This window comes from Synchytrium microbalum, assembly GCF_006535985.1.
Source record: "Synchytrium microbalum strain JEL517 chromosome Unknown SmJEL517_scf0007, whole genome shotgun sequence".
NCBI classification, from domain to species: domain Eukaryota; kingdom Fungi; phylum Chytridiomycota; class Chytridiomycetes; order Synchytriales; family Synchytriaceae; genus Synchytrium; species Synchytrium microbalum.
The window spans coordinates 592,181-606,451 of record NW_022158356.1 but is presented as its reverse complement, the minus strand read 5'-3'; the positions used below and the strand labels follow the sequence as shown (position 1 = coordinate 606,451).

The following is a 14,271-nucleotide window of genomic DNA, read 5'->3' as shown; positions in this document are numbered from 1 at the left end:
TTGGCCCAGTGGGAGCGAGCATAGATGACTTGAGCCCCAACAGGCCATTTATAGGTTGTCTGATAGACTGACAGACAATGTATCAGATCCATCGGAGATGTGCTGGACCTATTAGACGTTGAACAGGGATGGTTAGATCATTGGCGGCAAGTTACAAAACATAGAGCGAATCAGCAATGGACTTATCTGAATGGGTATAGGCCAACTTGTATAGTGCCATGTTGTTTGGTGAGAAACCTAGGCGTTGACAGTTACCAGGGTTGTTTTGACGGGATGATGGAGGCCTATTTGGCAAACGTGATTTTTTTGAAACTCAGCATCATCAATCGCCAGCACAGTAATAGAGGAACAGGCGGTAGATGCAAATATGTATCAATAGATTCCAAAGCTAATTCCAGTTGTCATTTATCAATTTCGCGTAGTCGATTACCGAATACTCTGATGTTTCGTGTTTCTGCATTGAACCAGACTTTCACTACGGACATGGCGGCTTCAGAAGTAAAGTGATCGTCGCATTTGGAGCAGTCGACAAGTGTCTAAAGTGACCTTCTTTTCAATTCAGGCTCTCTCGGTTTTCCTTGCTGTTGTAGTCGCGGTGCCAACTTCAGACAACGACGTTGCTCCAGAGAATTCTACAGCCTATGATCCATTGTTCGATGTTTTTAGCACTGGCAGACAGAGGTTTACGGTAGTTGAAGCGGAAGATGTGGTTGCTCACGGTCAAGAATCGTCAAAAACATTTGATGTCAACAATGATGATCTATGTGCGAAAGCACTCAAGTCATATATTCAACGGGTTATTGAAGAAACTTCAGCTGCCAGAAACGCAAAGGTACTCTTGTTTGCACTCTGACAACCATTATTGAGAACTTACTCAAAAGTGTGCTTGCACCTAGGCTGAAGATCCTGCTGTAACAACCGCTTTAATGCCTGCTGCAACTCCTGCAGCTGATCCGAAAGGAGGAAAAAAGCTCGATCCAAAAGGTTGGTACTTCGATATTACACCACTCATTTGAAAAGTTTGGCCAAGTTCATTCTTGGCATCTCTTCAGGTGCTCCTGTAAAGGAATCTTCTAGGCCACCTACCGCATCACCTTCAAAGGATGCATCCAAGAGAGGCAACAAATTACGAGATCGTAAAGCTGGAAGGGCTGGTGCCAAAAGCTCTGCCATAGGTATTTGGTTGAAGCACCTTTTGTTCAGGCTCAAATCTAACGAATCTTTCCTCAGCGGATGAGCCCAGTGACGGACCCGATTGTTACATATTATTGGTAAGGTTAATGTTGATCTACTCTCCAACATTTACTGAATTCAATTTCTCTACAGCGAAAACTTCGACCTGAAACGATTAAGCTATTCGCTCGTGATAACATCCAAAAAGTGGACGCTCTAGTTATCCTGGATGGAATGCCAGCGTCAATGGGAGGCCTACCGAAACCAGCAACCAATCTAGCCAATGTCAAGCACGCCTTGTTAAACGAAGTGATGCAACTGTCCGCATCACCTGAAGCCAATCCAAAGTGGGCAGACACTGCTATTTGTCAAGTTAAGATTTCCGACGCAAAAGACAGTTTAGATGCTTTTAATACTATGGCACGAGAAATCTACACAATTTTGGCCCAACGCAAGGCTTTCGAAAATGCATTCAAGGTTGCCACGATTGAAATTCCGAAAATTAAATCTGTAAACAAGCGCCCATTATCGGGAACTGGACAGGACCTCGCATCTGTCGTATCTGCAATGGTCGCCGAAGTAGCACCACTGGAGGAACAAGATGCTGTTGAGATTGACAAGAGTGGCGATGTCGTACGTCGTCTCCATCAGCATCTGGCCGATAGAGTAGCAAAAATGTCCTTCGCTCCATCCGCTGTAGTGTCCAGGTCTTCAGATAATGGACTAGTCGACCCCGCATCCATCACTTTGTCGAAAAAGCTTCAGCAAGCCGTAAAATCGTTGCAATGGAAGGCGGACGACGAGAAAGCTGCCGTGCTAGAGTCAGAAGAATTCCGCAAGACTACGGGCGTTATAGGATCTAGCAGCATGTCACTTAAACGATGGAGAACGGAATTCGAAACCATTCTAGGTCTGGAATCAAACAGCTTGGACTCATATTGCTGGACTGAAAGATTGGATGAACGAGCTACAGTACAAGTGCTGGACTCTGCCAGGCTTTACCTGCATCATTCCACAGTTACTCCATTTTATGGGAGTCTGTTGGCCTCTGTCTCTCATTCAGAAAAAGTAAACATACGAATGGATCGGCAGATTCGAGAGACAGTCGTACCAACCAAGATAGGATTCGGAAAATTCTACCAGATGTATAGGAACGGTACCTTGAACGATGTCTTGCTTATCAAGAAACCGATATACCAAGCCAATGGTCTCGCCATCCGACACAAACAGCTTATCGACCACTATTACACATCTGACGGCCTTCATGTCGCAGTTCCAGTCGGAAGTGAGGGTACTCCAGCCTCTGGTAGGTTCTATTTCTGTCGCACATTCATTACTCCACACACTCACGCCGTTCATATGTCAGATGAGCGCAATCATGTGGACTGGTGTGGCATTCACATTGTACTTGATGGTTTACGAACGTCTTCTCCTGCTCTGAAATTGGCCATTGGAACCGTAAACATATCCGTTTCCACTGATAGTGGAACCATCTGCGCAACTGCAATATCTGCTGATGGGAAATGTGTGGTAGTCAAGGCAGGAGTTGCAATATCACAGTCAGTTCCAAGTATCCAGAAAAAGAACAAGATGACCCTAAGCATTCAAGACAAGGTCTCGGAAGAACTGCGGCGAACGTTGAATTCTGACGTAAGAGGTTTTGATGTAATTCATGCTTGCGTCACATATGCTTAATCAGATATCATATACAGGGCTCTGTTATGTGTATTTACGCAGATGGTAGCTCGACAACATACTTTCCGTCTGGTGCTATCTGCACCCTGCAAGGCGGGGTAACTTCTCATACTGGATTTACAGGCCAACGTTCTCGTTTTGAAGCAGACGGCTCAGTTACAAGTCTTCCAGAGAAACTGAGAATAGCACGTGAATCTCATCGTGATTTGCATAAGTCTCAAATAACGGCTACAAGAGAGGATTTGGTCACTACTACATTTGAAGGAAACACTTCTATCGTCACTTTTGCTGATGGGACTCGTATGGAGTCGAGTTACACGTGTGACATGCTTGCAGAATTCAAGCGATTAATGGATGGAGAAGAATGGCCTAAACCAGAGACATGTACTGTTTCTCAAATTGGGTTTGCCACTGTGTCTGTCTCGCAGGATGATAGCTCTATAGCAATCTCGCTCCCTGACCAAATCAAGATAACCGCCATCCAGAATGATCAAATCTTGATACAACAGGCAAGTTCTCGCTCTTTGAGATTTTTGGAAACCATGAACGCAATTTGGAACACTATAGCTGACTGCTACCAACCACATAATCTTAGGCTGATTCAACGGTTACTATAAATCTTGATGGAACGGCTGTAATTCGTGTAGAACGCTTCAGATCTGCCATGTGTGAGATGAACTGGATGCAGGGCAGCATGCGACTAGTAGATTCCGATGGTACGACAATCACCTTGCCGACGACGACAGAGCCAATATCCTACAATTATGTATCACCAAAGGTCTCAACAACGCTAGACTCGCTGGTAGCCGGGACACTGTCACAAACTCTGATCAAACAGTCACATCAAGTTCAGAGCCGTATGCTCAATGCCCCTCGGCTGTTTCTTCTCTTTGATAACGGAACAGCCATAGAACTATTAAAAGATGATGATTCTGCTCGAATAATCAAGGAAGCATACTCGAATTCGAATTTGGAGGTCTCTGAAGAAGATCTCAAGGACGGAACTGGTGCTGTAGGAGTAAACATAGCATCGTATGCACCAATAGACGGTCGACTAGAGTGGACTCGACAATTGGTCCGATATCCAGTCAAACCTCACGCCAGTGGATCACATTCTGATATTATTGTAAAACCAAGTGCTAGCCATGTCCCCAAGAGTCACATCAAGAAACGCATCTATCGACCAGCTGTAAACGAAGGAGGATTAACGAAACGAGTCACCACTTCCATGTTGGTGAAGGAAGGAATTAGGGATCAATTAGAGGCTGTTGAATCAGTGCCTAAATTCTTTGCTTCTCCGGAGGGAAGTGCAATTAGAGAATCTGTTGCTCCTGCAGCATCATTGTAGCCCAAGAACGAATTCTTGCTTGTGATTAATACATTTTGAAATGCTCACGGTCCTACCACTGCCTCTCTCTTGTTTGTGTCATTGCCCTCTTTTGCACCCGAACTCCCCCAAACTCAACCTCGCCAACATTTGAACAATACAAGAATGGGTGGACGGTCAAAAGTAGGCTGTTCGTTATGGGTTCTCGCAGCCGCTTCATTTCTATTAGTACCTCGTTTGGAAATCGACTCGACGGACGCCATATGTGTAGTGTTGCCGCAAATCACGAATGAAGCTGAACAAGCGGTTGTTATGGTACTACTGAATGACATAAAATAGACTTTGATACGGAGAGTGAGGCATCATGGTGTCCAACTCTTGTCGTAAAGTGCCTCGTGCGGTGTAATTCAACTTGTTGAGTTCTTGTTGTTTGTTTGAGTCGTATCTTCTCATATCATACCCATCGCAAACGCCAAAGTAGCTTTCCATGTCTTTGACAAGTTTCCAGTTGTCCTCCTTTGTAATATGCAGTCCTCGCTGTATGCGCAATCCCAACCTTCACTCCTCAACATCACAAACACCCAAGTTTGGCGAATCTCATCAATCCAGAGGTAAGTTACAGTCAATCATGCTTAATCGCATATATGAAATACGCTGATTTGACGTCCTACTCCCCGCATCAAATATGGGATAATGAGAATCTCGAAGCGTGGGTTTAGTTGGTGACACTTTCAACACGACAGCAAAATCAACCATATCTTCACAGTTTAACATGCTCATCCACCTATAGCCAACCATGTCAACCAAACCCGGCGTCCCGCCAACAACAACACGGTCTCAACCACCCATCGGCATCAACATCATTAACCCAGTCGCCAACAAGCTCCTTCCAGCAACAGCGACATTATCCCCTCTCGCCACGCAAGCCCTGACATTTACGGAGGGCCCCGTATACCTGCCACGCTTGAACCGTCTCGCATTCGTTGATATTCCTGCAGCAGCAATCATGAGCTCCGATCTGTCGGCAGCATCACCGTCACCACGAGCATCTGTTATTACGTATAGCTCAAACCATTCTAATGGGATGTTTCGATCCAAGATTGCTAGTGAGAAGGTATCTGAGGGAGAGGTTATTCTGGTTTGTGAAGGTGGTGGACGACGTGTCGTTCGATTGACACTGGATAAGAATGCAAGTGTCGTTAAAAGGGAGGTTATTGCTGATAATTACAAAGGCGTGCCGTTAAATTCGCCAAATGATATCATCGAGAAGTCCGATGGGACAATCTTCTTTACTGGTAAAAAAGAAAAGAGCTGGACGCTTGCTTAAAACCTGTACTGGTTTTGAACCAGGTTTATCTCCCCATCTTAGATCCAAACTACGGCTGTGAGTCACTTACAGGACACGTATACCCTGCTCAAATGCCAAACCGTGTCTACATGGTCAATCCAAACACCAAGGAGATCTCTATTGCAGATGACTGTTGTGTCGGTCCGAATGGATTGACGTTGTCGCCTGATGAGAAGCTGTTGTACATGTATGTCTTGCTCCGTAGCTTAAGATTACCGCAAATGCTGACGATGAGACAAATCTATCAGAGCTGATTCTGGAGGATACACTCGAGACAAATTCAAGTCTGAGATTCGATTATCCAAATTAAATGCAGATGGCACCGTTCAACCCTCTGAGCTGTTTGTTCGTGTGAAGCCAGGTGAGCTCTCAATGCACACCTTTGCTATACCGCCACTGCATATTAAAACACACTCGAATTCCACAAAGGTGTCCCTGATGGCATCAGATGTGACACACTGGGAAACATATGGTCATCAGCCGGTGATGGCGTTCACATCTACTCACCAAGCGGTGAACTAATTGCCAAGATTCATGTTGGTCTTCAGCCAGCGAATCTGTGCTTTGGTGGTAAAAACTATGATGAGTTGTTTATAACTGCTAGACATCAAGTCTGGCGAGTTACTGGATTGGGTGTTCGCGGCAAACCATAGTCGTCTTTGTAATTGTGGAATATAAAAATGTGATGCATGTTAGGTCGTTTTAAATTATTCTACAAAGGTGCCAAAAAGAATCATTACCATTTCAAATGGGCACAAACAACTTCTTCAACCTCTCGTCCTTCCTCCCCTCCTCCAAACAAAGAAACGATAAGACATCTCCATACAGCGTCGGATGCTCATTCAATACACGTCCCGTATCGGGGATACCATTCACCTCCAAGATATAAGGATTCCAATCACCACTAAACATGATATCAATCCCATAGAAGCCCCGTCGATGCTGATTTTGAATCGGATACTTCAAAGAAGGATCAGCATGTTTCGGGCTCTCCGTACAAGCACTCATAGCCAATCGAATGACCTTGAAGATACTTTGCAGGAGTTCGTCGTATGGTTTGCCAGATTCGGTTGATAGGATTTGCGGAAGGTCGGTTGATGACACAGAATTTACACTAAAGCCTTTGTACTTCATGACCTGCATTTGGGAAAAAAAGATTTGAGCGTTGACATGGATTCAACTTTATAGTGACGGATGCCGTACCGTGAAATGTTTCTCAAAGTTCTCAGTATCTGACAAGTCAACATCGTACTCCAAATTGGCAATACGAGCGTATATAGCATCCTTCATGCAATGCATGACGAGAGGACTGATGCTGTCGACTAATACCAGGACTCGCATATCAAACTTCTTGCCTTGAATCAAACCAGGTGGATGAATGTCTAAACGAGTGTGGTCATGATTTCTGTTATCACGGTGCTTTTTTCGTTCAACTCAAAATACTCAAAGACATACATTTGGAAACAATCTTTGGCCCAGTAGCAATCTGCTTCAGTATAGCAGCCAATCCATTCGAAATGGTCATGTTTTGACTTCTCACATCGTTCCTAAAACCATATTCAAAAACATAAACAGGGAGAAAAAACAACTGTTCAATCTCTCTTCTTACCAAGGTTTAACAATCCACGAATTTTCCTGTCCTTCCACAAACCTCCTAACCCACTCTCCGACAAAATATGGCCACTCGTTATTCAAATCATACGACTCCATAAACCACATATTCGCATCCCTTCCATACGTTGCATATATAGCCTTCAAGAAGAGAAATTTAACAGTGAAGGTGGATTCACCTTCAAATCCCATGCATATCGATTTATCGGGAGCAGCTAAATGCTGTTCGGATTTAGGCCGTGTGAAGACGACATGAGCATCCTCTAGCGAGTCTGTTGATTCAAAGGGTGAACCCTTGAGAGAGTCGCCGAAGAGGTGTTGTGATACTTCGGGAGCGAATACTTTGAATTTCGTTTGATGTGGTGTTAGGAAGTAGGGGTTCGAGTCGGTGAGAGATAACGGGTTTAGAGCTGGAGTGGATATGTCGGTGGTAATAGAAAAGCGTGGTTTAGATGCTTCGTCTTGTAGGAAGGCCCGTGTTTCAGGCTTGAATACAGAGTTTGGGAAATACGCCAGGTATAACAGTTTTCGATTCCGTACGCTGTCCTCTATATAGATCCCAAGTTTGTCAACCGTCAAAGAGAGAAAACGGCAGAGTCACCTACTCGTAAGATGATCCCTCTTCAGCACATCTCCACTCTGCAGCTCTCTAACATTCCACAATACACTCCAAACCTTCCCGGTCACAAAATCCAAAAACTCAACCATCCTAACATTGACGTCTCCACCATCATTCGTGTGCCTCACAGTACACAGCATCTCGTCCCGTATAAACCACACAAACTCTGTTCTGTAACTCCCGTCTTCCTGCACAGTTTGCGCCGTGAATGCGTCAGAGCAACTCCATGCTGCGGTAGCTAGACCATGTACATCGTTAGGCACGAAATGAGTCCCTTCACGCCGCTGTAGTAGGGATTTGATCTTGGTTTGTAAGGCCGTGTCGGCTTTTAAGAGTTCGTGTAGGGTGCCTTGACGGAATTGGAGGATCATGGGAGCCTAAAGTCATGGTATAAGCCATTTAAAATTTCATTCAAACACGAATTCAAACGTCTCTTGATTCAAGCGAACTGTTTTGCGTACTATCCATAATCCAGCTTCAGCTGGAATTGAATGAGTTTGATGTAAATCATACACGACATCCGCGACACCTTCTTCAGCTTTAGAATCACCAGCACGGATTTCCCGATATGCAAATGGTATTTCTATGGTATTTGCAAATCGAAGTTGGGTGAAAAGCAACCTCCAAAGTTTTGATGGAATTGGTTTCAGCTGTTCGGAATGTTGTCGAACGAAATCGTTCAGTTCACGACGATTTCTATCATCGGACGTGCTTTGATCCATAGTGTAGGGGAGCTCGTTCTAAACAGTGAGCGACCGCTTACGAGATTTAGCGAAACTTATTCTGCTTGAAGCTGGAAGCTACAAACCGACTACTTTCCAGGTTCGGAAAGCTACACACGCTACAACGCCCTAATGAACCAAATAACCAAGTAACCAAATCCGTTTCATTTTCCACAAAATGTATGTAATGACTGCAATATAATGATTTTTTTAAACAGAAACCCTTTACAGTTCTGCACCCACTTCTTTCTTCCCACCATCATCATCAACCTCTTCCATCATTATAGCTGCCGGCGCAGCGGCAGCAGAAGACGATCCTGATGATTGTGATGCTGGTGTTTGTTGCAATGATGTCGGCGTTGGTATAGCGGGTATACCATTTGATCTATCCTTTGAGCGCTCATCTAGCGCCCGTAAAGCTAATGCTCTACGTCGTTCTGCTTCAGCAGTAGCATTCCCGCTATTGCCAGATACTCTTGATTTCCCAGTCTCCAAATCCGTATATCCACCAGACGCTGTCCCGACTAGTGGCGGACATAGTTTTAATCTCACCATTAGGTTGAATGTTGAATTTGAGATTGGTTTTATGATTGGACTAATAAATAGAATGATGTGTTAGCATATGAAATGTGATTTTCTTCCAGACTGTTTGCCTTCGTTTTGCCACATACTGTATTATTTCAGGGAAGAAGGATGACAGTGAGAACGTTTCTGATCTATCACCACGTATTCCATCTTGAACCTTGTAAAATCGAATGTAGACCCAAGCTGATAACGATCCGTATAATGCTACCCAGAATTGTAGATGGCCTTCTAGCCTTAGCAGGCACATTATCAAATGACCCAGTATGACCACTGATGGTAAATGCTAAGTATCAGAGTGTTCAAATGAGTTCCACGTGTTGTCGAGATGCTTCTGTCAACAACATCTGAGTACCTTGACACGGAAGCTGAAGAATTGCATGAACGTTATGGTGTGCTCTGGAACCATCTAACAATTGAGGATACGATATTTATAACTGATCCAGACGAGAATCATCACACGCCACTTTGCAACCTGTTTGTAGGCAACCACAAAAGCACACAGGATGCCTCCTAGACCACACACTTGCGTTTCGAAGCTATTATACTCAGAGCGATCAGTTCATGCCAAATCGTTTCAAATGAATCAGAGCATGACACTTACAAGTATGCAGGCTCTAGAGTTCCAGCATACTCGATCAATGCCATGACCCAAGCTCCAAAATAGGCAGACACGTTCACGATTGCAACAAACTTGAGAAACTCCCTAGTTACGTACACGTGAGCAAGAGTTCGGAAGGGTTGAATTTGACTTGAGGAGCAACAAACCTCATTCCCCATGCATGTTCCATATATCGAGACATCATTATGAATGCAAACCCGTCGATAAGGAACTATAGAGGACGTAAGCAACTTGAGCAATCTCATCGTATTTCTTCAACTTGCAATCTATCAAGTTACAACATACAGGCAAAAGAGAAGTTTCCAAAAATCCAGCCTAAAACTTTCAATCTCAGAGACACACACTTCCACCATCACTTCAAACAGTATCAACCACGTTTGAAATACCGTCATAAAAGTCCAAACAAGATAAATGGAAGATCCAGGTACCATAGCAAGCAGAGGCAACAATTTGAGTCCAGTTTGCTCATCGCTATCATCTGATGAGCTGCTGAATATCGACAAGAGGAGACCTAGTGCTGATATGCCAATGAAAGTGCCAGCTAGGATTCGGGTAGCAGGTGGCAAGTTCCGTAGTTGGGCTTGAATCTACATGGAAAATAGGTTGAGATAGTCAAGTAATGATGGGATGGAAGGAGGAACTTACTGAGCTGGACATGATTTGGTGTCCTTGTCCTTGAAAAAGTGGGAACTATTCAGTTATTGTCTCATCTCAGCCTTCCCTGTGTTGCTCGAATTGTTGAAGGAGTTTGGAGTTGGAGACACTCACACTTATGAAGGGCCACTCAACAGAAGACCTATTGAAACGCGCTTTAGATATATTTCAGCACGCGATATGTCGCCAAATCTACTGTTGATGACTTCAAAGACCTTCAAACGTGAACCCTGCTGGCCGCCGACGTTAACTCAAGCTTGAGGTATTAAATAGCGCATGTTCTATTGTTCTAGTTAAAAGATCTATAAGATCAATCTGAGATCCACTTCGTTTAATATGAGGAAGGAATATAAATAGTTTGAAAAATGTCCTGAGGTATACGAGTCGCGTAGACTCCAGCGAGATAGAGGTCATCCAAATAGTCCAGTTCAACGGAAACTCAAAAGAGCCAATCATAAAGCCCATCATTCTTCATCCCACAAAGATCAAGCACTCCATTCAACAATCCCGACAAGTAGTCATAGTCCGTCTCGGGCGCAAAAGCACGTACTCGATCACGAGTAAACAAGATATATTTCTCTAGCGTTGGTCCAATGGGAGAGTACTCGGTTCCAGCCAACGAGTTGCAAAACGTTGTGATTGCTAGGTCGGTTTTGGCGGCTGCTATATCTCGATGTGAGCGTAAATGGCCCCATGGTAGACCTTTTTTGCCGCTGGCAATCCAAAACATTATGCAGTAACCGATGGATTCCAAGTCGTCCATGAAACAGGGATCTGAATAATGCAAAAAAAATACATCCGTTAGGACTGACTACGTGTTGTCTGTCATCGACAATCTCTTCAGGCAACCAGAACAAGAGACTTACAAGTTGAACCATAAGTCTGAATAGTCCAACTCATAAACAGTGGTGTTCCGGTCTGACCGGGCAGTCGCGCATGAGGAAGTGCAGCATACCCGAAATCAATCATGAAGAGTTCACGATCTCGGGTCATAAAATTGGAAGGCTTGATATCGACATGTACCAAGCCAGTACGTTCATGAAAGTCCTTGGTCAGGTTGATCTGTAGGTTGTCATACTGTTAGACTGCATTTCGTGGTTTTTTTGCCAATAATAGACGCTGTTTCAAATCTTACGATATTGAGTCCCAGCATCAAAATGGTCTTGAGTGAAAACTTGAATGCAAGTGTCTCAAACTTTTTGCCTAGAGATTCAGACAAGTATTCCATGACCAATACACGATCTTTTCGACATGCGTGAATCAATTGAGGAGTTCGACCACGTCCATTCTTGTGGTAGTTTAAGAGTTTCATGGTGGTTAATTCTGCATTGTATTGTTTGCGATCCTGTTTGCAAAGAAAGTGTTAAGACACTTGAGCTGGTATTGATAGAGGGAAACACACCTTGACAAACTTGAGTGCAACCAATGGTCCAGCTGTAGCTCTACTTTCAGTGGTATATTCACGTCCTAGAATAACAAGGGTCAAAACCACTATTTTCATCTACTACGAATATGCAAACCCTAATCTCACCTAGAAAGACTTCACCACATCCGCCTTTACCCAAAGGCTTGAGCAAGACCCATTTACGTGTTCCGTTGTCAGAAATTACCTTTTTGATGAACCGACGTTACATCATTGCCAGGCAAAAAAAACGAATGCTTGCTGGACATAGATGATTTACACTACCTCTGAAACATCCTTTCCGGAATCCTGACACGAAGCAGCTTCAGATGCAAGAGGATGTACAGTAAAGATGTCCGAAATGGGTGTCAATGTTGAAGGCATGACTGGAGCCGACATGATGGAACGAGTATCTATAGGCGACAATGAAAAGTTCCATCGATTCTGCTGTTGCTGTTGGAGATGCTGGTGCTGGTGATGATGCAATTGATGGTGATGGTGGTGATGAGGAGGCTGAAGGTACTGTTGTTGAGAATAATAATGAAACTGAAGAAAATTTGGTTGCTGTTGTGACTGCTGTTGTGCTTGCTGCTGGCGATGCTGTATAATGGTAGGACCACGACTTGTTGGACGTGCGATTGCATCCATTGGTACCAAACTACTTGGTGTAAATGGCTCCAAAAGGTATTGCACGACATTCGAATTCGTTGAGGATGAAATCCGTGTTGGTGATACTGGGACGGGATAATCACGTCTTGATTGTTGTTGATGAGGTGGTTGTGTCATCGTGGCAGACAATCGCCTCGATACTGTGAATTGCTCCGGTTTCACAGCTGCAATAGGCATCCCGATTATCGGCGGTGGTCGAACACGTTTCCGATCTCTGGTATCAGCTTGCGTTTCTGCATCATCACTGTCTTCCAGAGATCGTTTCGGGCCAGTTGGCACATACGGAGTGCTCGTTGGAGATGGTATAGGAGCAGAGTATGCGGAATTAGTCGGTGATGATGTGGACCGATACGAGGTAGGTGAGATTGGAGTGTACATAAAAGGCTAACAAAAATGTAATGAAATAATAATTTAGAAATCGTAAATACAAAACACACGAAAAATGCGGACAAGAGCAACTAAATATTGCACATAGGAATACACATTATTTACCGCGATGATCCCATTCGAGGTTGGTGGAGATAGCCCGGCTGTTGAAATTGCTGCCGGTAAAGTATAACGATGTCGACGTGATTCCACCTTTTGGTCACTCATAGCGACAATACTGTTAGGATAATTTAATAGGTGTGAGTTAATGCAAGTTTTAACAGCAATGCAAGCAAAGAATGAGTCAAAGTTGCGGCAGATCGTAACGATACTTGCATTCCCAAGATGACGGGCAAAACAATCTTGTGGATTTGAGGGTGTCGATATGAGAAATCAGAAAAACCAGTAACAATAACCAGACCCAATCAATCCTAACGAAAATGAGCGACGTGTCTCTACAAGATAATTGCAATGGAGACGCAAGTCGCGAATCCCGGCAAGCATGCAGAAAATGAAATTCGTTGTGAGGGAACCGAATCTTGCTGCCGGGAGTTCTTTTGACTGCGACTGCGAAATCTGAGTGGTTGAGGTTGTGAGGCAAGGAAAAGATTATGGTTGCGGTACACGCAGCCCAGACGAAGCGAAGCTCAGTATCCGCTTTCTGAGGTTTCGCCGTGACTATGACTCTATGGGATCCGTTGGGCTCAAGATCACGTCAAATACACATGTCTTCGCCGCGAACTGCTCATCTTCCTTCAAACCAAACCTCCAAGAGACAGAATAGAGCTCTATGAGGGCTGATATGAATTCTTCTCGTTTTGGATCTTCTCGTTGCAAGAGACGTCTTGAGATCATTTCAAACCAGGTTCGACTCGAAGATGATATAACGTCGCCCAAAGTCCCGAAGTTTCGATAGCACTGTCAAAACATTCACAACTGCAAACACATTTCACGGCGATACGATATTATTATATACACGCTGGTCGATTACAAAGTGTTTTTACGTGATCTATGCACAGTGGTTTACAATGAATAAGTATACAGCGGCCGAGTTCTTGACAAAACCGACAGAACATACCTTGGCATTGAGGGAACATAGCATCCACATGCATGAATGCCATGCGTACAGTCTTGGTCTGGTGAAGCGTGAGAGTAATATGGTTAGCAAGAATGTCTTCTACCATGACATCAACGACATCACACATACGAAGGAACTAGCCAGCCCTTTGCACCCGCATGCATATATGCCATGCGTACAGTCTTGTAGTCTAGAGATACGTGAGGGTAATATAGTTAGTTGAGAGGGTCTCCAAGAAAGCTGTGAAATGCAGAAACATATAGACCTTGATACTAGCCAGCACTTTGCAATCTTCCATTCCATTACTAGCTTCTATTGCCGATAGAAGAGAAAGGGTTGTCCACCTTCGTTACTGCCCGGTCGACCAAAGGCGCACTTGCTCAACCATAAATGCCAGCTATCA

General features: G+C 44.2%; 4 protein-coding genes across 4 annotated transcripts; 2 read left to right on the top strand and 2 right to left on the bottom strand.

Moving 5' to 3' along the window:
• Window positions 1–483: 483 nt before the first annotated feature.
• Window positions 484–4,216, top strand: SmJEL517_g02013 (uncharacterized protein; the record flags this gene model as incomplete). The annotated part of the gene is made up of 9 exons (XM_031167941.1): window positions 484–498; window positions 563–832; window positions 897–984; window positions 1,053–1,175; window positions 1,231–1,271; window positions 1,327–2,479; window positions 2,540–2,823; window positions 2,886–3,281; window positions 3,464–4,216. 9 exons carry the CDS (start codon window positions 484–486, stop codon window positions 4,214–4,216), a joined length of 3,123 nt encoding a protein of 1,040 aa, XP_031026123.1.
• Window positions 4,217–4,991: 775 nt separating this feature from the next.
• SmJEL517_g02012 (uncharacterized protein) lies at window positions 4,992–6,196 on the top strand (the record flags this gene model as incomplete). Its single annotated transcript, XM_031167940.1, has 4 exons — window positions 4,992–5,490; window positions 5,565–5,730; window positions 5,792–5,904; window positions 5,973–6,196. The coding sequence occupies 4 exons, from the start codon at window positions 4,992–4,994 to the stop codon at window positions 6,194–6,196; spliced, it is 1,002 nt and encodes a 333-aa protein (XP_031026122.1).
• Window positions 6,197–8,720: 2,524 nt separating this feature from the next.
• Window positions 8,721–10,356, bottom strand: SmJEL517_g02011 (uncharacterized protein; the record flags this gene model as incomplete). The annotated part of the gene is made up of 9 exons (XM_031167939.1): window positions 8,721–9,090; window positions 9,167–9,363; window positions 9,433–9,486; window positions 9,553–9,616; window positions 9,682–9,783; window positions 9,846–9,910; window positions 9,985–10,014; window positions 10,086–10,286; window positions 10,345–10,356. The coding sequence occupies 9 exons, from the start codon at window positions 10,354–10,356 to the stop codon at window positions 8,721–8,723; spliced, it is 1,095 nt and encodes a 364-aa protein (XP_031026125.1).
• A 436-nt stretch (window positions 10,357–10,792) lies between these two features.
• Window positions 10,793–13,018, bottom strand: SmJEL517_g02010 (uncharacterized protein; the record flags this gene model as incomplete). Its single annotated transcript, XM_031167938.1, has 7 exons — window positions 10,793–11,127; window positions 11,220–11,415; window positions 11,489–11,698; window positions 11,756–11,820; window positions 11,885–11,963; window positions 12,041–12,808; window positions 12,917–13,018. 7 exons carry the CDS (start codon window positions 13,016–13,018, stop codon window positions 10,793–10,795), a joined length of 1,755 nt encoding a protein of 584 aa, XP_031026124.1.
• Window positions 13,019–14,271: the final 1,253 nt, after the last annotated feature.